Source organism: Nelumbo lutea, chromosome 3 (genome assembly GCF_056320005.1).
Source record: "Nelumbo lutea isolate HS-2025 chromosome 3, American lotus-T2T, whole genome shotgun sequence".
Classification (NCBI taxonomy): domain Eukaryota; kingdom Viridiplantae; phylum Streptophyta; class Magnoliopsida; order Proteales; family Nelumbonaceae; genus Nelumbo; species Nelumbo lutea.
The window spans coordinates 14078008-14105989 of NC_142686.1; the positions used below are offsets into that span (position 1 = coordinate 14078008).

Genomic DNA, 27982 nt, shown 5'->3' on the forward strand with positions numbered 1-27982 from the left:
TTTTACACAAATTTCGAAGGATGATCAAAGGGCTGGCAAATGGTAAAATCAGAAAGCCTATTGATCATATATCTTAGGTAATATACCTGGTCAAATTTTTTTTTTCTATTGGAGATCCCCATGGTGGGATCCAATCTGCTGTGGAGCCACACTCCTGCATGTATGCCTTGGATACTGTGTTATAGTTGATGATTTTTGTCTTGTAATAGAAGGGTGAAACAGGAAAATAAAACAAACAAACAAACAAGGGAATCTCCCAGCCACTGTTTTGATGATCAGGCATTTAGGAGGGGGTTTAGCTTCCCACCTAAATGGTATGCATCCATACATTGATCATGTAGTGATATTTTCACTATATATTTATTCCTAATTGTTAATGAATTAGGAAAACTCCATCATCTCAAGAAACCTAATGTGATGACTCTCTCTCGTAATATTGTTCAAGGTTTCCTGTACTGAACTGTTTCTTTCTTTCTTTCTTCTTCTTTTCTTTCATGGATTTAGAGGTAAGATGTGTGCAAGGTTTACATTTATGGCGTAATAGTTCTTCAGAGGTAAATGATGAGTTATATAAGGGTTACCAACAAGGTAATTCAGAGAGGAAGATTAATGAGTTTGTTGCAGGTTTGTCTGCTTGATCTTCTTGTCTTTTTCATTTTTTTAATTAAAATTTTTACTCTGGGAGGTCAACATATAATTCAAAATTTCCTGGCAGCTTATGATTTCTTGGACACAAATGAACATAATTTCAATGTAAGCATATGGTACAACTCAACCTACAAAAATGACAATGGAAATCCTCCTAATTTGGTGCGCGCTCCACGCTCAGTTAATATGGTACATGTCTAGGACTTTGTAATCTTACTGTTCATCTGGTTAAGATCTTTTTTTTTTATTATTTTTTAAAATTTTCATGCTCACTGTGTTCAGTAAGTTGTTTTAGTTGGAACTTTGATCTCTGGTTCATATTAGTCTGACTTTAATTTCTCATGTTGGATTTAAGTCGTCACTTGATGTGTAGGCCTATTTTCTGTATGATAAAATTGTGGTTTTTTTTTTCTGAAAAGAATAGAAATGTACTAAACACAACGGGGGGGGGGGGGTATGCCCCCAAAATTCATCAGAACAAATAAGAAGAAAAGGGGGAAGAGATGAGATGCTAAAAGAATAGAAAGAGCCTCGTGAGCAAGCCAGTTAGCTGCCTAATTAGCTTCTCTAAAAACATGTAGATACTAAAGACCCCCTTCAATCAGATCTCTCCTCCGTAGGCAGCTTGAGATAATACCTTTCAGCTTCCAAGGAATATCCACCTTTCTTTTGAGGCAGGAGATAACAAGAGACGAAATATCCTCAATGATGATAGGAAACTCCCTGTAGTTTGTGGCTTGGACGTGGGCTTTCCATGCAGTCCATGCTTCGGCCTGGTTGATAGAGCAGGTACCAAGTTTACAAGCTTTGACTGTTAGTACCTGACCAAGATGGTCCCGGACAATATTGGCCGTTGAACATTTTCCATCACTATTGTGAGAGGCATCAAAATTTATTTTAATATAGCCATATTTTGGAGCGTTCCAACTAATTCATTTCCAAATTTTGCAAGATATGGTAGAGGTACTAAATTAACTCCCATCAAAATTTTCCATAAACATGTTGAGAGCTCTATCTAAAATTATTGGAATGGGAGTAGTAACATCATTAAAGGTTTGGAGTTCCTATTTTTCCAGACAACCCAGAGAACAAAAGCTAGTTTTTCCTTTATGAACAGAGTTTTGTTTTCTTTTTTAATGTACATTCTTGTCCACCAATCACTTAGATTTTCATTTTCATTTGGGCCCTCCAAGGGTGTGTTTAAAGTAAGACAAACTTGCTTTGTGTGTTCACAACTTTTAAAAATATGTTTAGTATCTTCCTCAAATCCACAAAAACTACAAGAGCCATCAATATTAAATCCTCTTTTCCTCAAATGGATTTTAATAGGCAGTCTATTATTAAGTAGAAAAAATAGAAATAACTTAATCTTTGGAGGGCATTTCATGTTCCAAATGTTATTCAGCCAATTGAAGTTGCCAATTGGTTTTGCAATAGAGGAACATTTGAGCAAATAAGCTGTTTTTATAGAAAAGGTCCCCTTAGGCCCAAACCATTCTGTCCTCTATGTAGTTAGGGGCAATATGAATAGTCTTAATGTCTTGCCAAACATTTTCAGAGACCTCAGCTTTAATTTTGTCCTCCTTTCAACAATCCCTCTCAAAATCTATCATTTCTACTACTTTAATATTAATATTTGTGATATTTCCATGGTTCAAAGTTTTAGTTAGAGGTTTGTCATATACCCAATTATCCAACCAGAAGTTTATAGTACTTCCATCACCCACTTGCCAACGAGATCCCATTTTAATGAGATCTCTAGCGAGGAGGATGCCTTTCCAAGCCCAAGAGATCCCCTTTTTAATTTTGATGTTCAAAAAGTTTTCCCTTCTCAAATATTTGCTCTTAATAACTTTCACCCACAAGTTATTTTCCTCATTCAGAATCCTCCACCCTAACTTATCCAAACTAGCCTCATTGACCTAGTGGAGTCTTCTTATTCCCATACCTCCCCACCTTTTGGAATTGCAGGTTTTTCCCAATTCATCAAGTGGAGGGATTTCTTACCATTAGTATTGTCCCAAAGAAAATATCTTTGAATTTTATCCAACTCATCTATAGCATCTTTGGGGATTTTAAAGGAACTCATTATATATTGAGGCATCATGTTTGTTGTTGGATTGATGAGGGTTAATATACTTGCAGTTGATAGAGAATGTTTTTTCCAATTTGCCAATTTATTCATCATTTTCTCTTTGATCTGAGTAAATGTGTTCTTTGTAACTCTTTCGGTGATAATGGGGGCCCCTACATAAGAATTAGATTTAGCCTCCAAAGGGATTTTGAGCATTTTATAGAGCATCTTCTAGAATCTATGAGGAGTATTCTTTGAGAAACAAACTACAAATTTGTTAAAATTTGGACATTGGCCTGAGGCCTTTGCATAGTTTGTCTAGTCTAGAAGTTGAAGTGAAGAGAAAAGAGAAGAGAGAAAGAGAGAGGAGAAAGGAGAGATTTGAGAGCAAGAATTATTGCTGGCGGTGCTAGCTTTTTGGTATTTATATTAGGGTGACCAGAACATAACATAAAGAAAAACAACTTATAAACAGCCTTTTAATACTCCCCCTCAAGTTGGGACATAGATGTCAATTATGCCCAAGTTGTCACATAGATCATTGTGCTGCAAATGATGTAACCCTTTTGTGAAGATGTCCGCAAGTTGATCTTCAGACTTTACATATACACTTCCCCTTTGACAACCTTTTCTCTGATAAAATGCTTGTCTACCTCAATGTGCTTGGTTCTATCATGCAGTAGTGGGTTGGAAACAATGTTTATGGCTGCCTTGTTGTCACAGTATAAAGTCATAGGTCCATCAACTATAAATCCTAGCTCACTCAATCGATTTTTTAGCCACATTATTTCAGCCACTCCATGAGACATTGCTCTATATTTAGCTTCAGCACTAGACCTAACCACCACATTCTTACTTCTTTTTGCTTCTCCAAGTGACTGGATTTCCTCCCACAAAGGTACAGTAGCCGTTGGTAGACTTTCTATTATCCAGTGATCCTGCCCAATCTGCATCAATATACACTTCAACCTTCAAATGTTCGTGCTTTTGGAACAATAAACCTGCACCCGGGAATTTCTTAAGATATCTGAGAATTCTTTCAGCTGCTTCAAGGTGGGTGGTCTTAGGGGCATGCATGAATTGACTAAGAACACCCACTGCATAAATAATGTCTGGCCGAGTCATGTAGTGTTATAGCAGTCTTCCTACAAGCCTCTGAAATTGCTTCACATCTTTGATGAATTCACCTGGACAATCACTTAATTTGTGATTAGGATCAATAGGAGAACCAACGGGTTTCACTCCCAACTTTCTTGTATCCTTTAACAGATCTAGGACATACTTTCTTTGAGAAATGAAGATACCTTTTGTGAGCAGGCAACTTCAATTCCAATGAAGTATCTCAAAAGACCTAGATCTTTCACCTCAAACCGAGTAGCAAGAAATCCCTTCAATCTTTGAATTTCATCTTTCCAATCACTAGTGATAACTATATCATCGACATACACTATTAGGGCTGCAATTTTCCCTTCCCCTCTTTTCACAAACAATGCATGATCAGATTGACATTTCTTGTAGCCTTTTTATTGTACAACACTTGGAAATCTATTGAACCAAGCTCTTGGTGATTGTTTCAGACCTTTTTTTTTTAACCCGCATACCTTTTGTTCATTACCTTGAGCCTAGAAACCAGGGGGTTGTACCATGTACACTTATTCTTCAAGATCACCATTTAGAAATGCATTCTTGATATCCAATTGGTGAAGGTCCTAATTGAAGTTAGCAGCTAAAGAGAAGAGAACCCTATGGAGTTCATCTTAGCAACTAGTGCAAAAGTTTCTGCATAATCCACCCCATACACTTGAGTGAACCCTTTTGCCACTAGACGAGCTTTATACCTTTCCATTATTCCATCAGCCCAATGTTTCACTGTAGATACCCATTTACATCCAATTGGTTCTTTTCCCTTAGGAAGATCCACCAATTCCTATGTACCATTTTTATGTAATGCATTAATTTCTTCCTTCATTGCATCTCTCCATTAAAGCACCAAGAGAGCTGCTGCCACATTCTTTGGAGTAGGAATAGGAACACTGTCAATGGAAGAGAGGAGTGCCCGAAAGGAAGGTGATATGTTTTCATAGGAAACAAAATGGAAAATGGGGTGCTTAGTGGTGCAAGACCTAACACCCTTCCGGTGAGCAATAGGAAGGTCAAGATCATCAACATTGGAGGTATTAATAACAATAGGGCCAGAAATATCAATGGTACAACTTCTAGATGCTCTACAACTCTTGAACTTGGTTGGTCTTTGTGACGACGACAGAAAACACGAAAGGGAGGAGGATTAGGTAGAGGGAGCTGAATCTGAGGTAGAGGAGGATTCAAAACCTGTTTGTCCTCATGCCTACACTCCCCCTGAGGAGAAATAGGAAAGAAAGGTTCACTCTAAAAAAAGGAGACATCCATGGAAACATGATATTTTCGAGAGACGGAATCAAAGCACACCTTTTGATTTGTAGGGTACCCCAAGAAGATGCAAGGAATAGCATCAGGATCCAATTTCCCACGAGTGGGTGACATGTTTTGAAGAAAGCAACGACAATCAAAGACACGAGAGGAATAGACAAAAGAGGAGCCTTGGGAAGCAGAAGCTGATGTGGGGCTTTGTACTCTAACCATCGAGAGGGCATACGGTTAATGAGATAAGTAGCACAAAGGATAGCTTCAAGCCAAAAACATTTGGGGACATTCATATGAATCAATAATCCTCGAGCTACTTCAAGAAGATGGCGGTTCTTTCTTTCAGCAACACCATTTTGTTGTGGTGTTCGGGCACGGGAGCTACGGTGGAGTGATCCACGTGAAGCAAAGAACTCCGTGAGATCATTATGGAAGTATTCTTTAACATCATCAGATTAGAAGATTTGGGTTTCGGTTTGGAATTGGGTGAAAATCATTATTTGGAAATCTTGGATAATTTTTGGTACTTCATCCCTAGTTCGCATGGGATATTCCCATGTGTACCTAGAATAGTCATCAATAAAGGTAATAGAATACTTGTAGCCACTTTCAGATGATAAAGTAACTGGGCCCCAAACATCAGAGTGAACAACATGAAAAGGACATTCAGATTTATTATTCTTTGAAGAAAAATGAGTTCTACAATGTTTACTCAATTGACAAGTTTGACATATCAACTTTGACATTGACATTGACTTTAACAACTCTGGAAATACAATCTTTAAGGAAGCAAAGGATAAATGACCAAGATGACTGTGCCATAAATAGGCCTGACTCTTACTAGATTGACTCTTAGACTCTGTGACTGCAAGACCAGCCTTATTCTCCAGCAAGTAGACACCATCCACCATACATCCTTGTAGAGATAGTTGATAAGCTGTTAGTGTTTGTGGGGTTTCAACCCCACATTTTATACCTGCTGATTATTTTATTTTTTATTTGGAATATTTAGGCCGGTTGGGCCTTGTTTGCCTTTCTTTCATTTGTTTTAAGTAAGGGTATTGTGGCAATTAGTCATTGTAATAGATTACAATATAAATACATCTTAGTGGGCGGCTAGAAATATAATTCAGCCAAACCCTTTCTTTCCTACTTCTTCTCTTCCTCTCTCCCTTCCTCTTCTATTCGTGACCCTTCTTTCTCTTTCTTTTCTACCTTTTTAAATCAGAAAACAACTATTTGCTGGTTTAATTTATTCAAGTTGGTACCAGAGCCAAAACTAGAGCAGTTTAGGGCTCTCATGTGAGCCTAATCTAGTCGGCAGCATGAGAAGTTATTGAATCTGAAGCATTGCATCTTCGCCTGATTCTTGGAGGATCACTGGAGATTCGAAATGTGCCCAAGGGGTTACACGACCTTTGGAGAGTGCCTGGTGACAAGGAAGAGTCAGAGAAGTCAGGTAAGTCAAAGATTAGGGCTTAATCTGAAGGTTAAAGGTGGCGATCAAATTCTTTCTGAGAAAGAATTCATCTTTATTGAGATCGACCTTAAAGGGAACAGTTTTTAACCTTCTAGAAGCAGTGGTTAATAGAATTCTGTCTCCTTTGCCATTTCTTTAGGGTTTCTTGACAGAGATCGACCTTGAAAGGAGTTTCTTTTTTTTGACAGTTCTGATTTAAGTCAATTATTGCTGTTAGTTTTCTGACAGAGATCGGCCTTAGTTCAGCAGTTTTCTGATATATTTGCTAGTTTCTCTGAGTTTTTTTTTGTGAAATATCATGGTCAACTATTGCTCCCATTTTTCTGTGACTGTGACTGGTTCTTGAGTAGCTACAGTAATCTGGTTTTTTGGCTCCTGGGTGTTCTTGTCGACTGAGGAGTATTTCTTGGGAGTTGCCAATAATCTGAAATTGATTTCTGGTAGTGACTGTTAACATCCTCTTTAAAATGGAGAAAGTTGGAAGTGAATTCAAGACTCCAGGGGAATGTTTTTTAGGGGCTGGAAGTATGACTGAAAATTCTTTTCAAATTACAATTGTTAGGTTCGATGGAACAAATTACTTGGAGTGTGCACAATCAGCCATGATGGCAATTGGGGGTAGAGGTAAATTAGGCTATGTAATGGGGGATATAAAGAAACCAACAAATGAAGACACATCACTTGCCAAATGGGTTCAAGAGAACCATTTGGTGATGACATGGCTGTGTAATTCAATGCAGCCCCACATTAGCCGAAGTTATTTATGGTTCAAAACGGCTAAGGAAATCTGAGATAATATGAAAGAGACCTACTCCCAACCTCTTAATGTTGCTAGGGCTTATGAACTGAAGTGTGAAGTGAAAAATCTCAAGCAGGGGGAGAAGCCAGTCTCCGTTTACTTTGCTACTTTGAAATCTTTATGGCATGAAATTGACCATTTGGAAACCATTGAATGGGAGAGTCAGAGAGATGCAACTACCTATAGCAAGCTGGTTGAAACAAACAGAGTTTTTGAATTCTTAGCAGGTCTGAATTCAGAATTTGACATAGTAAGACAACAACTTCTTACCAGGGATAGTGTGACCTTGTCTCATGCTTATTCACTAGTGCCCAGTGAAGAGAGTAGAAGAAAAGTGATGTTACAAGTTCAACCCATGGAATCAGCCCTAGCAGCAACAAAACAGAACTTTGGGAAAGATCAGGAAAAGGAAATAAAGAAGGAAGATAAAAGGGAGATGTTTTGTGATCATTGTAAGAAGCCCAAGCATACTAGGGATACTTGTTGGAAGTTGCATCCCCATCTTGTTCCAACCAGATTCAGAAATAAGAAAGGAAGTGCTAATATGGCAGCCAACACTGACAATGCATCATCTTCCAATACAAGAACCACATCTCTAGATGCCTTAGCTGCTGTCCGGGCTGCCTTGACACAATTGGAGAATGAAGCTGGTATTTCCGGGTCATCATCTCAGTCTTCAACTGTTACTCCTGCCATTCCTACTTCAGCTTTTGCTTCCTCAGGTACAAGAGCTACAGCATATCACACTTCAGCCCTAGGTAATAAATACTAGACCCTTCTGGGTAATAGATTCAGGTGCTTCTGACCATATGACTAGTTTATCCACCTTGTTTACCACCTACTGTTTATCCTCAGGCAAAGACAAAGTGTCTATTGCTGATGGCTCTCTTGTTCCTATTTCTGGCAAGGGAGACATCAGGCTGTTGGATGCCATTTTCTTGTCCTCGGTTTTGCATCCCTCATCTTAGTGCTAACTTTCTTTTAGTTAGTAGTATTACTAAGAATCAAAACTGTTCAGTGACTTTTTTTCTCGATCATTGTGTCTTCCAGGATCTGGAAATGAGGAAGGTGATTGGGATTGGCCGTGAGACGAATGGAGTCTACCAGCTTGAGCATCCATAGGGGAAGGAAAGTGAAGTTGGGAGATTGTTTGTTTCTCAGTCCTTGGGTCAGATTATGCTTTGGCATAATATATTAGGTCATTTGTCCTTTGGGTCTTTGAAGAGTTTGTTTCCAAGTTTGTTTGAGTCAGTCCAAGTGTCTAGTTTGAAGTGTGAAAGTTGCGAACTTGCAAAACATTGTAGGTCAACTTATTCTTTGAGCAATAAAAGAAGCAATATTCCATTTGAAATTGTGCATACTGATGTTTGGGGGTCATATCATACTCTTGCCATGGGGGGGTACAGATACTTCTTGTTATTTGTTGATGATTATACCCGTTTCTCGTGGATATACCTCATGCACTCTCAAGATGAGGTTCCTTCACTGGCCCAAGCTTTCCATCAGATGGTATTGACCCAATTTGAAATGAAGATCAAAATTCTCAGATTTGATAATGCCAAGGTGTATTTTGCAAAGCCCCTGGCATGATATCTTCTAGATCATGGAGTTATTCATCAAAGTACGTGTCAGGGAAGCATCGTTGTACTTCATCAACTATTCATTGTATCTCCCAGTTTCTCTCTTATGGTCGTCTCTTAGAATCCTACAGATCATTTCTGGCATCTATTGCTACCATTCCTATAGCTAGAACAGTGCAAGAGGCTCTTTTGATACCTGAATGGAAGGAAGCAATGCAAATAGAGATGGATGCACTTATTAAGAACAACACTTGGGAACTAGTTGACTAGTTTGAGAGGAAGAAACCTGTTGGATGCAGATGGGTATTTATAGTAAAATATAATGTTGATGGCTCTGTAGAGAGATACAAGGCCAGATTGGTTGCAAAGGGATTCACACAAACTTATGGCATAGACTACATGGAGACCTTTGCACCAGTTGCAAAGATGGATACAATTAGAGTCCTACTATCTATGGTTGCAAACTTCTCTTGGCCACTTTTTCAGATGGACGTCAATAATACTTTTCTAAACAGAGATTTGCAGGAGGAGGTGTACATGGAGTTACCTCCCGATTTTTACAATACAAAAGCAAGAAAGAAAGTTTGTTGACTAAACAAGGCTTTGTACATGGAGTTACCTCCCGGTTTTGACAGGTTTAGGTTGGCATTAGAAAAGTTCGGCTACATGAAGGCTCAATCAGATCACACTCTCTTCTTTAAGAAGACAGACTTTTCTTTGACCTTACTTGCTGTCTATGTGGATGATATTGTGGTGACTGGAAGTGATATTAATGAGATAGATGCTCTTAAACAGAATCTTCACAAAGAATTTGAAGTAAAAGTCTTGGGAGAACTGCGTTATTTCCTAGGAGTTGAGGTGGCTCGATCTAAGCATGGCATCTTCATCTCTCAAAGAAAGTATGTCATTGACTTATTGGAAGAAACTGGAAAGTTAGGAGTAAAGCCTGCTGACACACCCATTGAGTTGAACCATAAAATAAGTGAGAAGGTGGAGAACCTCTCGAGGACAGGACTATGTATCAAAGGTTGGTTGGGAAACTTCTTTATCTCTGCCTAACACGACCAGACATTTCATATGCTGTCAGTGTTGTCAGTCAGTACATGCATTCTCCTAGGACCACTCACCTTCTTGTGGTGGAAAGGATACTTGCTTACTTGAAGAGATGCCCAGGGAGAGGCATACTTTTCAAGAACAATGGACACATGAAGATAGAAGTGTATACAAATGCTGATTTGGCTGGATATATTGATGACAAAAGATCTACCTCGGGGTATTGTGCATTTGTAGGGGGGAACCTTGTTTCTTGGAGAAGGAAGAAACAAAATGTTGTTGCTCGCTCCAGTGCTGAAGCTGAATACAGGTCCATGGCCAATGGTGTTGTAGAAGTGTTATGGCTGAAATCTTTGCTGGATGAACTTGAAATTGACTATGAGAAACCTTTGATGTTGTATTATGATAATCAAGCAGCAATTAACATTGCCCATAATCCAATACAGCATGACAGGACTAAACATATCGAAGTGGATAGACATTTTATCCGAGAGCGTGTTGCATCTCAAGAAGTGTCTTCCCTATGTTACCTTTGATATGCAGCTAGCTGATCTCTTTACTAAAGCAATCACAAAATTCAGGTTGAAGACAGATTTACGCAAGTTGGGTATGACAAAATCTACTCCCAACTTGAGGGGGAGTGTAGAGATAGCTGATAAGCTGTTAGTGTTTGTGGGGTTCCAACCCCACATTTTATACCTGCTGATTATTTTATTTTTTATTTAGAATAACTAGGCCGATTGGGCCTTGTTTGCCTTTCTTTCATTTGTTTTAAGTAAGGGTATTATGGTAATTAGTCATTGTAATAGATTACAATATAAATACATCTTAGTGGGTGGCTAGAAATATAATTCAGCTGAACCCTTTCTTTCCTACTTCTTCTCTTCCTCTCTCCCTTCCTCTTCTATTCGTGACCCTTCTTTCTCTTTCTTTTCTACCTTTTTAAATTAAAAAACAACTATTTGCTGGTTTAATTTATTCAAGTATCCTCTACCAATCATCTTCCCAGAGGCCGAATCCTGAATCACACAATAAGAAGGGAAGAAGATTATTGAACAATTTAAAGAATTGGTTATATTACTAACATAAAACAAATTAATAGGGAATTGAGGAACATGTAAAACATTAGAAAGGGTAGGGCCAAAAGGAAGAGAAATGGTTCCTTGACCAGCTATGGTAGAGAATGAACCATCAGCCAGTCTCACTTTGTCTCTTCCAGAGAGGAGATGATAGGTCTAAAAGTAAGTAGATTTACCGGTCATGTGTTTTGACACTCCAGAATCAATTATCCAAGGAGTGTAAGAGGAATGAGACGATACATGGAGAGCTGTGGCAGAATTACCTGACGCATATGAAGTTGATGGAGGAGGAGCGTCCATCTAGCGAATTGCCTTACCATAAAGTTCTAAATGATCACGAAAGGAATTAATGATATCCTCCCTAGGGTCAGAACCATAGGTGTATGCCTGAACTGTAGTAGTAGTTAGGGGCTGGTTCTCCTGAGTAACCATGTTTGCTGTAGTGAATTTTCTTGAACCTTGCTGTCCTACCTTCTTATTCGGATATGAACCCTATTTCTTACTCAATTCTTGAGCCCATTTCGGCTTCCCATGAAGGTCCCAACATGTGTCACGAGTGTGTCGAGGTTTCTGGCAATGGGTGCACCATAGTTTTTCTTTGTCATCCACCCTTTTTTGAGAGTCTCCCTTCTTAAAGGGATTTCCCCCACTTGTAACAACACTTCCTTTTGCTTCCAACACAACTGCATCTCCCCCAGAATTATTCATCAGATTTCTTCTACTTTCCTCTTGGACAGATGGGAGATCTTTGCTTCCAAGAATCTGTACTCTAATGGATTCATACATAGGGTTCAGGCCAAGGAGGAAGGCAAAGACTCTCTACTTGAACACAAGAGTCCTATATGCTTTGGCATCTTCATTACACTTTCAGTCTACACTCTGGTAGTGATCCAACTCTTTCCAGATGGAAGACAAGTCTGATTTGGCTTGTTCTCAAATCTCATAAGCTGTCTTAGCCCACATAAAATTTCTTTTCACCTGAGGTTGCATAGACACTAAGAGCCATGACATTACCATGCAGTTTTCTTAGTTCCACCTATCATGCTCAGTACTCCTAGAATTAGGTTCTTTAATTCTTCCATTTATATATCCTATCTTTCTCCTTGCAGTAATGTATAACCTGATCCCCTTCGACCATTCTAAGTAATTGAGACCATTAAGAGGTATGACAGATATAGGGAAGGATAAATCCATACCCCCACTCATTCCATTCTGCATTGAGGAAACACTAGAAGTGGCTGAATCTTCACTGAAAAAACACGGTCCAACCTGTCCAACCTGTTTTCCCTTTCACACACTATATTATTTCTGAAAAAAAATATTCACACCAGGAAACTACAGGCAGCCACCTTTTAGATTGACACAGTCCTTCAAGTCACCCAAAAAAAAATATACTGCTGTTACAGCACCTACAGGTTATCACCGGCCTACAAACTACCCACTGTACTGCTGTCACAACACACACAGGTCATCTCCGACTTACAAACTCTCCACAAAGCTTCTGTCGCAGCACATACAGGTCACCTCTGACCTACAACTACCACAAGGATCACTCGATCCTACAAAAATGAAGGTACATGTGCTGATCACCTCACATCAGTTGATTTATCGCTCTTTTTTGGGTCTGTCCTGATACACGATCAGGAAAAAAATAATAAAAAAAGAAGAAAGAAACTTCTGAGATCAGTCCAAAGATCTACCTTGGTTCTTCAGAAAATAAATTAGCAGCATGATGAGGGAGAAGATAAAGGAGGGATTTCCCAATCTCCTTTCAGATCAAATGAATCTGCTCTGATACCATCTTGTTCAGAAGCTGAAGTGAAGAGAAGAGAGAAGAGAGAAAGAGAGAGGAGAAAAGAGAGATCTGAGAGCAAGAACTATTACTGGTGGCGCCAGCTTTTTGGTATTTATATTAGGGCAACCAGAACATAGCATAAAGAGAGGGGAATTACAATAGTACCCCTACGACACTAACAGAAATAAAAAACAAAGAAAAACAACTTATAAACAGCCTTTTAACAGTTTGTAATGATTTCCTTAATTTTCATGCATGCAGGAATGGTAGTATTTGCAAAAATGAAGCAGTATCTACAAATTGCAGGATGGGAATCTTTGGACTCCCTTATGAGATTCTGCAACCAATATGCCTTTCATTATCCCTTGCTTCTTTTTCTAGTTTCTTTGGAAGTGCTTCAGCACATAGAGGAAAATATAAGGAGATAGAGGGTCTCCTCGCTTATACCTCTACTAGGTTTAAATTCATATGCTGGACTCCCATTGATTAAAATCTTATAGGAGACCATTTTTATACACTCCATAACCCATGCAATCCATTTCTCGTGAAAGCCAAGTTTCTTTAGTACTTTCTCAAAGTTGCAGAAACTAGGGTTTCAAGAGACAGGAAGAAGAGAAGAGAAGAGAAGAGAAGAAGAAGAAGAGGAAGAAGAGAGCAAGTGTTGAGAGGTGTGTGTTATTCACTGTTCACACCCTCAAAAGATTACTTTATAATTTGAGAAAATAATAATTACAAGAAGGCCTCTATCTGGGTGCCCAAATACTGAGAGAGTATAAGAAAGGAGAAAAAGACCAAAAACACCCCTTCCCATTCTAATTTATCATAGGCCTTCTCCATATCAATTTTATAGACCATAATCCTTGAGCTTCCTTTCCTCTTTTTCATAGTACGTATTATCTCATGTGCAATAAGGATATTATCATTTATTTGTCTATTCGGCACAAAGGCACTCTGATAAGTGGATATAATTTTGTCTAGGAGATGTTTAATCCTATTGTCAAGAATTTTAGTAATTTTTTTATAAATGACATTACAGAGACTGATAGGCCTGTAGTAGACAAGAATTTCCACTCTGGAAGAAAACTTTAACTACATCACACACTGAATCTCCTATAGTATTCCAGAATTTTTTGAAAAATAATACATTTAAATTGGAAAATCTGATTTAATTCAATAAGGATGAATAATTTGCCACCTTCATATATTTGAGAAAAAATAGTTATTTATACATTCCTAAATAACCTTGCCCGTGATGAGGACATCCTTGCTGCAATAGTGTTTCAGCAAGAGATAATATGAGCTACATAAGGGGGCGGGGCCCACTCATGTGATGTGTTGCCCTGCCCATCTTGTGAAAAACTAAGGCTGCGTTTGCTTGTGACATAAATGCAAATATGTACTCTGCATAAATACCTTCTCTTCAGTTCATGAATGCAAAATGGTTCAGAGTTGTAAACCCATTTTGTACTCTTCTTGTTTGTTTCATGTCGATGTAAAGTGCTGTATGGCGGTCTCCCTCTTGCTTGATTGACGTAATAAGTAAGCCTATGTACATCGAGATCCGAAGAGCACAAGTTTGTATCCATCGAATGGATACACTAATGCACTCTCCTCACGATATGAATATGTCAGAAAAACATTTTTCCCCTCTTAATTGATTCACTTTTGTATGGCAAACAAACGCTCACAAACCCTAACTAGGGTATTTATACCCCAGTTCGACGTTTGTATCGCAAACAAACACAGCCTAAATGGAAGTTCAAAAAGGAAAACAAAACGTTGTGGTGACTTTTGGCATTCTCTCCCTTGTGAGAGAGACAAAGAGAAAAAGTAGGGTTTCTTGTCTTGTTCTTTTATTAGTGGATAGTGGGACCTGCACTCCACCATCTTCCTTTGGCTTCCTCTACAAGCCTTCTTTGTTGTAGAGTGCAGAGAGACTTTGGGGAACTCCATATGTAAGGTGATACATCTTAGTGAAAAGAGAATAGAAAAAAAAAGAAAGGAAATACAAGGGTTTTCTCTTGAAGCTAGAAGAAGATAAGGCATCCTTCTAGACAAGAAGGCTTGGTGATATCCAATAAAACATACTTCTTTTGATGTGGTTGCCTCTAGTTATTGCTAGAGAGATTGTTGTACCCCATTATTCTTGTTGATAGTGGAGGATATTTGGACATCGTCCCATAGTTTTTACCCTCATATTGTAGGGTTTTTTCATGTAAATCTTGGTGTCTCTATTATTTCTCTCTTTGTATTTGATTAATTGTCTCTATTTCTTTGTGCTTTTTATAGTTGAATTTCTTAGTTTTTCACAAGGAAGACATAAGGGTTTATTACCCCAACACTACACACTCTTCCTTTTTCATTTTTCTATCTCCTTTTATGTATTTCTCCACTTCCCAATCAATTAAATTTCATGAATAGAACTGGTCTATAGTGCCTTGATTTTGATATTTACATCCGTGATTTCTTTGATTCTTTCTTTATATTTGGAGGATGGAAGGTTAAATTTTCTTGGACGATAATGGGATTTTTACAATGCATCTTCTTGCAAGAGTTAATTCATTTTAGATTCTGTTAGAGTTGGTTGAGTAGGAGTAACTTAGTCTTTTCATTATACTTTAAGTGGTGACTATAGGGGCATATTTGACTTTGTACCCCTTATGAATACAATAAAAGGTTATGGTCGACTAGGAGGGGATTGACTCTCTAGTTTGACAGATTTCTCCTTTCTTAATTCATTTTAGATTCTGTTAGAGTTGGTTGAGTAGGGGTAACTTTGACTTTTCATTATACTTTAAGTGGTGACTTGGCAATACTGTTTTGTTTTAAATTTCTTCTTCTTTTCTTTGACTTGCGATCTCTCCTCTTCTTCTTTTCTCCTTTTCTGGGCTGTGATCTGGGTTACACAAAGTAGAAGGCTGCAACAACCCTTTTTGGTGATTCCAGGATTGCCATGATCTCCATTACAGGTGTTAGGAGGGTGCGACAGCCCTAGGTTGGTGATTCTAAGACTTCTGTCTCCATGAGTGACAGCGCTAGTGTTCGTGTTGTCGTGTGTATGGTGGTTCAGACCCTCTACTGAGCAGTTTCAAGAGGGGTTTTCCTTGTTTGTTGCGGCTATGGTGGTTGGTTAACAGTAGTGATGTGAGATTTTTCTTTTTTCTTGAGCAAGATGGTTGAATGTGTCTGAATGGTGCCTGGTTGAGAGAGTGTCATGAGGTGATGTATAGACTGCAGCAGTGTTGACTTAACAGCAATATTTTTTTTTGTTGGTTGATAATTCAGAATTAGAAAAGGTAATTGATAGTTACCTGTATTGAGAACACCATAGCAGCAACAGGAGATGGTGGTAGTGATCAGAAATCTAGTGTGATGATCCCCTCAGACTATTTAGGTGTGCAGATGACATCAATTAAACTTAATGGTGAAAATTATGTGCCATGGGCCAAGTCATTGGAGGTTTTTCTCGAGGTCAAGAGGAAGGTGAATCTCTAGGGTTTGATGATTGGGAACAAGAGGATGCCCAAATCATGACATGTTTATGGAACAGTATGGAACCCAAGATAAGTGTAAACTTTATGTTCTTAGATATAGCCAAGATAGGTTGTAAATGGGTGTATATTGTTAAATATTTACCAGATGGTAGTGTGGAACGATTGAAAGCCTAACTGATTTCTAAGGGTTAGTCTTAATTGTATGGGGTGGATTATCTGACATTCTCCCTTGTGGCTAAGATTGGTTCAGTTCATGTCTTGATTTCCATGGAAGTTATGTATGATTAGGGATGACAATTTCCCCCATTTCCTCGATCCCCGTGGGGATCCGCCCCAAATGGGGTGGGGATGGGGAAATTTTCATCTCCGCTAGTGGGGACGGGGCAGGGACGGGGAGAGCACTCCCCGCCCCGTGGGGACCCCGATCCCCGTCCGTGGGATCCCCACTAATATATATGTATATATGTATATATGTATATATGTATATATGTATGTATACATCATATATGTACACATACGTCTATATATTAATGTTTTAAAAATATGGTTGAATATGTTTGAATCTTTTTTAATAGATTGTAAATTTTAATTATTTTATTTTTAATTTTTAAATAAAAAAAAAAAACAAAAACAAAATTATTAACATTATAAAAAATTAAGGGGAATGGGGATCCCCGTGGGGATGGGGACGGGGATAACCTTGTCCCCGTTAGCGGGGATGGGACGGGGACGGGGACGGGGATGGGGAGAGGCTCCCCGTCCCTGCCCCGCCCTGTTGCCATTCCTATGTATGATTGACCTTTTTTTAGCTTGACATTAAAAATTCCTTCCTCCACGGTGATCTTTTGGAGGAGGTCTACATGGAGCAACCACCACGGTTTGTTGCTTAGGGGGAGGATGGTAAGGTGTGTAGGCTCAAAAAGGCAATTTGTGGGATGAAACAGTTTCCTCGTGCTTAGTTTACAAAGTTCAGTGAAGTGGAGAAAGATTTCGGAATGAAATAATGTCAGGTCGATCACTTAGTGTTTAGTTATGATTCTGAAGCCAGAAAGATTTCATTAGTGGTTTATGTGGATGATATAGTCAACTGGTAGTGACAAACTAGGGATTGACAGGCTAAAGGCCTTCTTGCAAGACCATTTCCAAACAAAAGATCTTGGGAAGTTGAAGTATTTCTTGGGTATAGAAGTTGCCAGGTCGAAACAAGGTATAAATTTGTGCCAAAGAAAATATGTTCTTGATCTATTGGAAGAAACAATATTTTTAGGTGCTAAACTAGTTGAAACACCCATGGAACCAAATGATAAGTTTAGCAGTAATGCAGGTGAAATGATGATCCTAGAAGATATAGGCGTTAATGGGGAAGTTGAACTACCTACCCATTACCAGACCAGACATCTCCTTTGTTGTCAGTGTGGTGAGCCAATTTGTGCAAAACCCCCAAGTACCTCACTAGGATGCAGTTCTTATAATTATATGGTACTTGAAGGGAGCTCCAGGTCATGGGTTATTGGACAAGCCAAGAGGAAGTCTTGAGATAGTTGGGTATACAGATGCAGATTGGGCAGGCTCGGTGTCTAACAGGACATCCACTACAGGTTATAGCACATTTCTTGGAGGAAATCTGGTGACATGGAAGAGTAAGAAGCAAACTGTTGTGGCGAGGAGTAGTGCTGAAGCTGAACACAGGGCCATGGCACACACCACATGTGAACTAGTATGGTTGAAAAATCTTCTGCAAGAAGTTGGGTTCTCAATGAGCAAACCTATGAGATTGTACTATGACAACCAAGCTGCAATTCACATCTCATCCAATCCAGTTTTTCATGAGAGGACGACACATAGAGGTTGATTGCCATTTTGTAAGGGAGAAAGTCCTTACTGGAGAGATAAGCATAGAGCACATTATTTCGGATGATCAATGGGAAGACTTGTTCACAAAAGGTTTGAGTTCAGGGAGAGTGAACTATATATGTAAGAAGCTGAGATTATATGACATATATTCTCCAGCTTGAGGAGTGTTAGAGTTAGTTGAGTAGGGGTAACTTAGTCTTTCATTATACTTTAAGTGGTGACTTGGCAATACTGTTTTGTTTTAAATTTCTTTTCCCATACTTAAGTAGGGGCATATTTGACTTTGTACCCTTAATGAATATAATAAAAGGTTATGGTCGATTAGGAGAGAATTGACTCTCTTGTTCGACAGATTTCTCCTTTCTCTTCTTCTTCTTCTTCTTCTTCTCTCTCTCTCTCTCTGAACAGAACTTATCTGAACCATCAAAACAGATTCATTAATAGTCACTAATGAAGTTGCATCACTTTATCCTAGCTCTATGTGTCACTTGATACATCTTGATTTCCCTTTCTTAGTAATGTTCTATGGGACTTTCTTTCATGTGACATCTAAGATAAGTTGCAGTTTCTTGATTTCCCTTGCTTGAATGCACACTGTGATTTGCTTTATTCTAAAGGCAATTTTTTGTTTTTAATTTCCTCTTCTGGTTTTTTCTTTCCTGAATTTTTTTCATATTTAATTATAAAAACCTTGTGAAAATAGCCTAAAACAAAGGGCATGATAATATCTCATACATTTATGTTTTTGCAGGCCTCCAATGCCTACCTTCAGTTCTTTCGAGGTGCTGGAACAAAAATGTTATTTGAATTTGTTAAAGAAATGCCTAAACCTGGAATAAAGCTTAGCTTGGATTTCTCTTCTCTTCTTAGTGCACTTTTCTTTACATGGGTCATTTTGCAACTTTTCCCTGTAAGTACAGGATATGCTGACTTTCTATATCAGAACTTAAGCAGATTATAGCAAGTATTCAGGATTGTATGAATTTTTCAATGTAGATCTTTATATTTGAGAATATTTTAACACCTACTTCATCTGCTAATAAATTCTTCTATCAGTTATCTGTCTAACTTAATCTCATCTGGATATGCTTTGAAACTGATAGAAATGAAGGTTCTTATTTTAGGAACCAGAAAACAAAATAAGCATTATGGATGATAACTAGCTGTTCTTCATTACATATAGGTTAAAGAATCTAATAGTGGTCTATGAATTCCATCTTTTACCCAACAAGCTTGCAATTTTAGAACCCCCACCAACAGCCTTGGGTTCCGGATCCCTATCTACATACGTGAAAAACTGATTGATATGATGAGACTTGGTATAATAAACAAGGTAAAATGATGCAAGTTAGAGCTATGTCCAAAAACTATGGATTTCTGGTTCCTGACTTGGAAAAAAATCTCACATGGATCTTGGTATTGGGAAAAGAAGTTTGAGTTATGGAGAGTCATGATAGGATCTTCATGGCAATGGAATTCAAATTTAGTTAGTTCTCCTTGTACACATGGTCTTTGTGCAGTTGACATCCCTTAGGTTGGGCAAGGTAGACGATCACAATAAAAAGGACATTACCCAATATTGGTCCCAGCTATCTAGGGTCTTGGAAGGGGTGTACTGTATATGGTCCTAACTATTTTTTTGTTTGCACAAAGTAGCCGCTCTCAGACTCGAACCTGCGTTCTCATGCTTTCCAGCCTGAGACTTTACCATTACATGAAGTAATGGCTCTAGTCATTATACAAACATGAATTTTCTTTCTATCTATGAAATTATTCACCATGAAGGAATATTTATCCCAAAAAGAGAAAAGGACTATGAGAAACAAATCCCTAACCAGAGCTGTAGCTCTGAGGTTTGTTTTATTTTTAATTCTCTAGTTTCTTTTGTTTTCCTTTAAAGTTGTTTTCTTCTCATAATATGAATCTTGGATGTAGGTTATATTGACATCTCTTGTTTACGAGAAGGAACGGAATCTAAGAATCATGATGAAAATGCATGGCCTTGGGGATGACCCTTATTGGATGATTTCCTATGCTTATTTTCTTTTTATATCATTGACTTACATGTTAGTCTTTGTGATATTTGGCTCACTTATAGGTACACCATTACTGGGGGAATTGCCTTCCTTTTTTCCATTTATTTTTTGAGTTTTTTTATTCATTTGGTTTCCACATTCACAGGGATAAAGTTTTTCATACTGAATGACTACAGCATACAATTTGTCTTCTACTTCATCTATATAAATTTGCAAATATCACTGGCCTTTCTAGTGGCAGCTGTTTTTTCAAAAGTTAAGACTGCTTCAGGTGACAATGTTTGAATAATTTCATCCATTGAAGAGTAAAACCCATGTTTTGAGTTACAGGAGAAGCTGACGTTTTCATGAATGAAATTTGGTGATGGCAGTAATAGGGTACATATGCGTGTTTGGATCAGGGCTTTTAGGTCGCTTTCTTTTTCATTTCTTTGTTGAAGATGCATCCTTCCCTAGTGAGTGAAACTACAATGATCTGCTTCACTGATCCAATTAGTTATACTTTTCCTTATTGCTAACTATAATCGTTCTGCATTTCTTTTTCTCCTTGTTTTAGGAGGCTGGATTATAGTTATGGAGCTCTATCCTGGATTTTCTCTATATCGTGGACTATACGAGTTTGGACAGTATTCCTTTCTGGGAAGTTATATGGGGATTGAAGGGATGCAGTGGAAAGATTTGAGTGATAGCACGAATGGGATGGAAGAAGTCTTAATTATCATGTTTGTAGAATGGATGGTAGTTCTTCCTGTTGCATATTATTTAGATCAAGTTTTAGCATTAGGAAGTGGTGTTAGAAAGCACCCTCTATTTTTCATGGAAAAATTTTGGAAGAAGCGCTCACCATCTTTCCGAAGGCCCAGTTTGAGAAGACAGGGATCCAGAGTTTTTGTTCAAATGGAGAAAGCTGATGTTTCCCAGGAGGTAACGTTGTCTAGTGTGTACTTTATGCATTTTTTGATTTATTGGGATTTCAGAACATTATAGCTGGTGTATTTGGACCTAGAGGGATGGGACTCACTGAAGTACAGGTTACTTCTGGATGATCTCCTGGGTGAAATGTGACCTGAGTGGATCTTCTTAACCTTTCCATCAACATAATAATATGATTGTTACTTCACTTTGTACTAATTTTCCATTAACTATTTATCACATTATTTTGCACATTAAAATGAAAAGATAGAGATGATTGTCTACTAGGCCACACATCTCATCTTTGCTCCACTTGTAAAACCACTTGTAGACCATTTTATGATTTTTTCCATTTGTTTGTTTATTTGTTTAATTTGATCTTCAATTTTCTTTCAAAATTTGCAAGTTTGGGTTCAAAAATTGCAAAAGTTTCTTGTAACTCATCTCCTTGTTTCTGTGCGTGGATGTCAACTTCATAGTTTTTACTCTTGTTTCAGAGAGAGAAGGTTGAACAATTACTACTTGAACCACGTGTAAATCATGCCATCATCTGTGACAACATCAAAAAGGTGTATCCAGGGAAGGATGGAAATCCTGAGAAATTTGCAGTCAGAGGGTTGTCTCTTTCTTTGCCTCGAGGGGAATGCTTTGGTATTCTAGGTCCTAATGGTGCTGGAAAAACTTCTTTTATCAATATGGTAAATAGATAGTACCTTGTTTGGCTCTGCAAAATGCAAATCATTTCTTGATTCTCAAATTATGAAATTGTTGTTAATAATAATAATAATAATAATAATAATAATAATAATAATAATAATAATAATAATTAAATGTTTGTGGATCACTAAATGTTGCAGAATACCATTTGCCTTGGTTCAGTTATTCTATTAAGAACTATTCTGTATACATAAATTAGCTGTTCTGCAATTCACCACCCAAATTTATTTATTGTAGTTCTTATTGTTCATAAATGGAGACAATAATTGCAGAATGGAGAATGATAATGATGGTTCATTCTACAACATCTGAATGTTTTTATGGTTCTGTTAACAGATGATTGGGCTGATCACTCCAACATCTGGCACAGCATTTGTTCAGGGATTGGATATTCGGACTGATATGGACAAAATATATACCAGCATGGGCGTATGCCCACAGCATGAGTAATCTAGCATTGTTCTTTCTTCTGTGTAGAAGAAAATTATTTCTTTACTGATTACAGAGGTTGCATTTCTTCCTTATTTTTCTGTATGTTATTTTGCACTATCACAGCCTACTCTGGGAAACTCTAACTGGAAGGGAGCATTTGCTATTTTATGGAAGACTGAAGAATCTAAAAGGTGCTGCCTTAACACAAGTAAGTTGGTAGTGCTCTCTCTTTTATTGTGTTTTTTTACCCTGGATTACACTTTGAACTAGTGGTTGTATGTGTTACATGATTCTTGTTATTCAAAAGACATTATTCCAGTTGTAAGCATATGGGATTTGGAGATCTTGAAATAGAGAATAGTTTGATTTGATCAAATGGTAAATAAGTTTTTTTTTCTTTTTTGTTGAGGAAAAAGGTTTAGTATCGTATTACTCAAAAAACAATCCAAATCTGCACAAGGAACTGTGCAGTGCCCAATCAGATCTGTACATCTTCTAATCTGTATATTCTGTGTGCATAGATACAAAAAGAGTTCCAGAATAAAAAGAACGAGCTATAAGGCTTATTCCTGAAAAATCTGTGTGTTCCTACCCATGAATACAACTTACCCCAAAAACCTCTCAGTAAATTTTCTTCTGTAAGAAACTTATTTTCAAACAGTCTTTTGTACCTTTCCATCCATATTGTCCAAACCACTATAGCTGGTCCTACTCCCCAAATAACCTTGCCTTCTTTAGAAAAACTTTTCAGCTGCCAACTCCCTAGTACCCCGCCAATGAATTTTCTGGAAAACAAAATTGAACTTCAAACAGTCACAAAAACCTTGCCCGAAGGTTTCTTGCAACTGTGCAATGAATCAGCAAATGATATGAATCCTCAGAAGCTCCCCCACCCATTACAAACCTGCTAGGCAACACATTCAGACCTCTCCTAGCCAAGACATCCGCTGTCAAACACTTACCCAGCACTGTCACCCACAATAAAAAAGCAGCTGTTGGAGGGGCTGCAGTATTCCACACTTTAGTTGCTGGGATGTCCATCCTCTCCACCTCTGTGAGCTTATCATAGAAGTATCTAACTGTGAAATTACCTTCTTTATCCCATATCCAGAATCTCTTATCCCTGCTCATACTATCGGGTGTAATGGCAGCGATTTGCTGCATCAGCTCCATCCACATCTCAACCTCCCAGTCATTTAGATTCCTTCTAAACATAGGGCACCAAACTGCTGAACCTCCTACCCAAGAATAAGCCTCAGCGACCAGACACTCTTTGTTCTGTGCAATCTCAAGGAGGATAGGGAAGCTCTCTTTAAGTGGATGATCTCCACACCACCAAGTATCAGACCATAATTTGATTCTGGTGCCATCTCCCACTGTATACTTGATTCCTTTTCTAAACTCCACAAGAGCTCTTTGAATGCCTCTCCAAACAGCACACCCATAAGGCAAGCTTGTCTCCCTTGGCTCCCAGCCTAAATCACCGGCACCATACTTAGCTAAAGTAATCCTTTTCCATAAAGTATCGGGTTGCTCATTCCATCTCCAAAGCCACTTGGCAAGACAAGCCACATTAAACTTCCTAAGCTTCCTCATTCCCAAACCCCTTGCTTTCTTTGGACCACACACTTTGCTCCACTTAACCATTTAAGTGGTTAAGTAGATTAGCCATTTAAAGAGAAAATTTCCTTTTATGTTCTTTAAATGGAAAGGTAGAATAAGAGAAATTAGTTTTCTATACTACTTTTATAGAATATAAATAAATAACAGGATATTTTGATTCAAAGTTCAGATTATATCACTTTTGATGATCCTTGTTAATTGACCAAGCTATTCTGAATCATCATAAAAGAACTGTATGACTCAACCTACATATAAATTGATTGGTGTAATGACTGAATCAAATTAGTTTGTGACTGAGGAACCAGAGTGCCATCCCCCAACCAATCTTCACATGTGCCACTTGTCCACTGTCCAGTTGTCCTAAAAATTTTTAGGGACGCCAAGGAAACTGGAACAGATGCGCTCAAGGGCTTTTTGTCAATACATTTGGGAAAATTACAAGACATTGTGGTAGCTTTGGTCAATAGATTTCAAGCTGTGTTGTCCTTATATAAAGATGTCTTTGAAATGGACTGAGAGGCAGTCACTTGAATATTGGCAAAACTCCTATATTTTGATGACTTACTGTCAAATGAGAAATGATTAGAAGATGCTGAGGCGAGTATATCCTGATCCCCAAATACGTACACACACAAAAGTTTGTATGTCATGTTGAAATAACTGTAATCATGAGAGTGATCTGATTATTGTTTTGTTCAGTCTGACAAGTGAATCTTATAAAACTTCCACTATTTTTTCTTTTTTTCTCTTCAGGCAGTTGAGGAATCTCTTAAGAGTGTCAACCTATTTCATGGAGGTGTTGGTGATAAACAAGCTGGGAAATACAGTGGGGGTATGAAAAGGAGGCTTAGTGTTGCCATTTCACTGATTGGAGATCCTAAAGTATGCCTTAATATATATTACATCTGACTAGTAATGCTAGTTCTCATTTGTGCACACACACACACACACACAAACACACAGACAAACATACACATACACACACACACACACACACAAGTTTCCCTGCCATGTAACTTATGGTGTAACTCTTGGGAATTCTGCAAGGTTGTCTATATGGATGAGCCTAGTACTGGATTGGATCCTGCCTCAAGAAACAATCTGTGGAATGTTGTTAAGCGTGCAAAGCAAGATAGAGCCATCATTCTCACCAGTAACATATTCATTTACTTTTCTTTCTAAGTTTGCACTTGCATCATACAAACAATAAAAGTTGAAGATGCTTGATGTTTCTAACATCGCCCCCCCCCCCCCAAAGGAGAAAAAAAAAGGGAACCAGAAGACCTAACCTAGGTAATTAAATTCATTGTTTCAGCTCATTCCATGGAAGAGGCAGAGGTTCTATGCGACCGTCTAGGGATATTTGTTGATGGCAATTTACAGTGCATCGGAAATCCAAAAGAGGTAAATATACTTTAACATATTTACATTTGAAGTGTTCGTGACTTTCTGCCTTTTCAGGTAAGCATGAAATGAACTTTTTACCTTGGTTAAATGAAAAAAAGATTTAATGTATAAATGGATAGGACTGCAACTGCATTGGATCAAAGTTGGAGAGGAATAGATCTTAATCTGATCCAATAAGGATCTGCGATATCCAAATTTGATCTAATGTCCTAACAGTTATGAATAAAATAAATTTGAATTTGATTCATTTATATATTTGTATTTGGATATCCAATTCTATTTGAAGCTCAATAAATTTGCACACAATGAGTATAAATTTACAAAATTAAATATAAAATAAGGAACTATATATTGTAAAATGGGCAATCTAAATTCAAAATCCTACTTACATATGTTATAATTGAGTCATATGCTAAAGGAGCGGATCAGGAAATATCTGAATTTGACCCAATTATTAAATGGGCCAGATTTAAGTCCAATCCATTTCCAGCTCTTCAGTGGGTATTCCGACTTTTGAATTTGAATTGGATTAAGTTCTTGTAGACTGAACCTCACAATGTCTGTCGTTGTCTTAACTCTAGAGGGTGACCTGTGCAAATAAAAAGTATATATGCATCAACATAGTATAAATCCTCTTGTTTTAAGGATCCATACTGTTGCAAATTGCTACAAATGGTTTTGTTTGATATAGAATTTCGCAACTGTCAGATTATTGGACTAATTAGTTCCTAATATATACCATCTGCTTGTATGGTCCATGGTCAATAACAGCTGAAGGCCAGATACGGGGGATCTTACGTGTTTACAATGACGACATCTTCAAATCAAGAAGACGATGTGGAGAACTTGGTTCGCAGTCTCTCTCCAAATGCAAACAAGATGTACCATATATCTGGAACCCAAAAGTTCGAAATTTCGAAGCAAGAAGTAAAGATTGCTGATGTTTTCCAAGCAGTTGAGAATGCAAAGAAAATGTTCACGATACATGCTTGGGGTCTAGCTGATACAACCTTGGAGGATGTCTTCATCAAGGTTGCTCAAGGGGTCCAGGCACTAAATGTGCTATCGTGATTGTTGGGGATGATCCTTATACTAAGTTTAATCTTCTACTCTATGCTGATAATTTCTTTTAATTCTTCGATTATGTAAATGGTTTTGTAGATCTTATTATAGTGACTTTGCAAGTAATCCTCACTTCTGTTCAGTATTTTACTCTGACGTACACTTTCGAACATGTCAATTAATTTTTTTTTCTTTTCTTTTTCTTTTCATTTCATTTTTTTTTTTTTTTGTGGGGGCGGGGAGGTAAGCGGGTAAGGAAAGGAAAGAAAATGGATGTATCCGTTGCTGTGCTTGGTTGACTGCAAAATATAATGAAGAGGAGTTATTTTGGAAAATATCAATTTATTAATGGTTGGTTGTTTCTTATCAGTAAAACAGGAGAGGAAGTAAAATTTTATTCAAATCCAAATTTAAAATGGCGCAAAATAACTTGTGCTTTTCTGTCATTTTACTTGGAATCTCAAATGGGAATGCGATTTTACTTTGAAGCAGTTGTGAACAATCCTAGACTCCTAGTGGGTATCCAATTAATCTCTTTAAAGCAGTTGAACATGAGAAAGGTTTGCTTTCATGTAACTCTTTGCTCCCATAAAACCTAAAATATAGTATTCCAGTTCATCATCCCCATTTCCAAGCTTGTTTTTAGGGTTTCAATCTAACATTGAAAATTTTTAGGAATATGATTCTTCACAATTATTTTACACTTAGATATCTAAATGTGGCACATATCTGTTTACAGACTTGTTGAGAAAAACTCAAGAAAACAAATTCGAATGGCACCCAACCTGAAAGTAAAAATAGAGATAAAGAGAAACAAGCATAGAGAACACACATAGACTTACATGGTTCGGCTTATAGCCTATGTCCAAGGGCAAAGGAGGCACAAAAATCCACTATGAAGTTGACAATGGAGAAGAAATACAAAGTTGTGCCCTCATATAAAAACCCTGAGCCCCAAATATATCCACTGTCTCACACGTTTCTCACAAGACTAACATTCTGTATATAAGAGAGAAAACCCAAAAAATATACTTAACTTTTTGTATTCGGTTCGGACCTATAAAATGAATATGGATTGGGTTCATATGTGCATCCACCACAAACCACTATGAGAATTTGTCTTTGAGTTTTTCTCAAATTAATTTAGAGAAGATTCATGAAGTGGGCCGCCATAAAGAATTTAAGGCACACACATAAACAAACTCTACTAGCATCATATTCAAGAATACAAGACAGACTAAAGCTACAAGTGAGGTAGTGGAGCATCTTAAATTTTATTCAATAAATACAATGGCGTTAAGAACCACCGTACCACAACCCCAAATGGCAACAATTGTACATTTGTACTCTTAACACATCAGAAGGCCATGAACATTTTACACTGTTTGAGGTTGGATCCATTTAAATTTTGACAAAATCCAAGCCTAAGTCCGGCCATGAATATATCTAATCAAATAATGCAAAGTTTGCACCTGCCACCTGGTTGATTTGCAAGCATTTGTTAGACGCTATTATTTGCATCGCTGCTTGATGT

The 27982-nt window shown here is 37.8% G+C and overlaps 1 protein-coding gene across 1 annotated transcript in view; it reads left to right on the top strand.

Moving 5' to 3' along the window:
* LOC148863085 (ABC transporter A family member 7-like) overlaps positions 1-26657 on the top strand; it is a 29129-nt gene extending 2472 nt beyond the window's left edge. The window contains exons 5-18 of the mRNA XM_088975972.1: positions 505-624; positions 716-837; positions 19011-19169; positions 20195-20357; positions 20441-20566; positions 20667-20750; positions 20852-21219; positions 21705-21905; positions 22261-22370; positions 22480-22564; positions 24733-24861; positions 25027-25132; positions 25295-25383; positions 26158-26657. Coding sequence (XP_088832098.1) covers positions 505-624; positions 716-837; positions 19011-19169; positions 20195-20357; positions 20441-20566; positions 20667-20750; positions 20852-21219; positions 21705-21905; positions 22261-22370; positions 22480-22564; positions 24733-24861; positions 25027-25132; positions 25295-25383; positions 26158-26457 — 2162 coding nt within the window. The 3' untranslated portion in view covers positions 26458-26657. The remainder of the gene's footprint in view (positions 1-504; positions 625-715; positions 838-19010; positions 19170-20194; positions 20358-20440; positions 20567-20666; positions 20751-20851; positions 21220-21704; positions 21906-22260; positions 22371-22479; positions 22565-24732; positions 24862-25026; positions 25133-25294; positions 25384-26157) is intronic.
* Positions 26658-27982: the final 1325 nt, after the last annotated feature.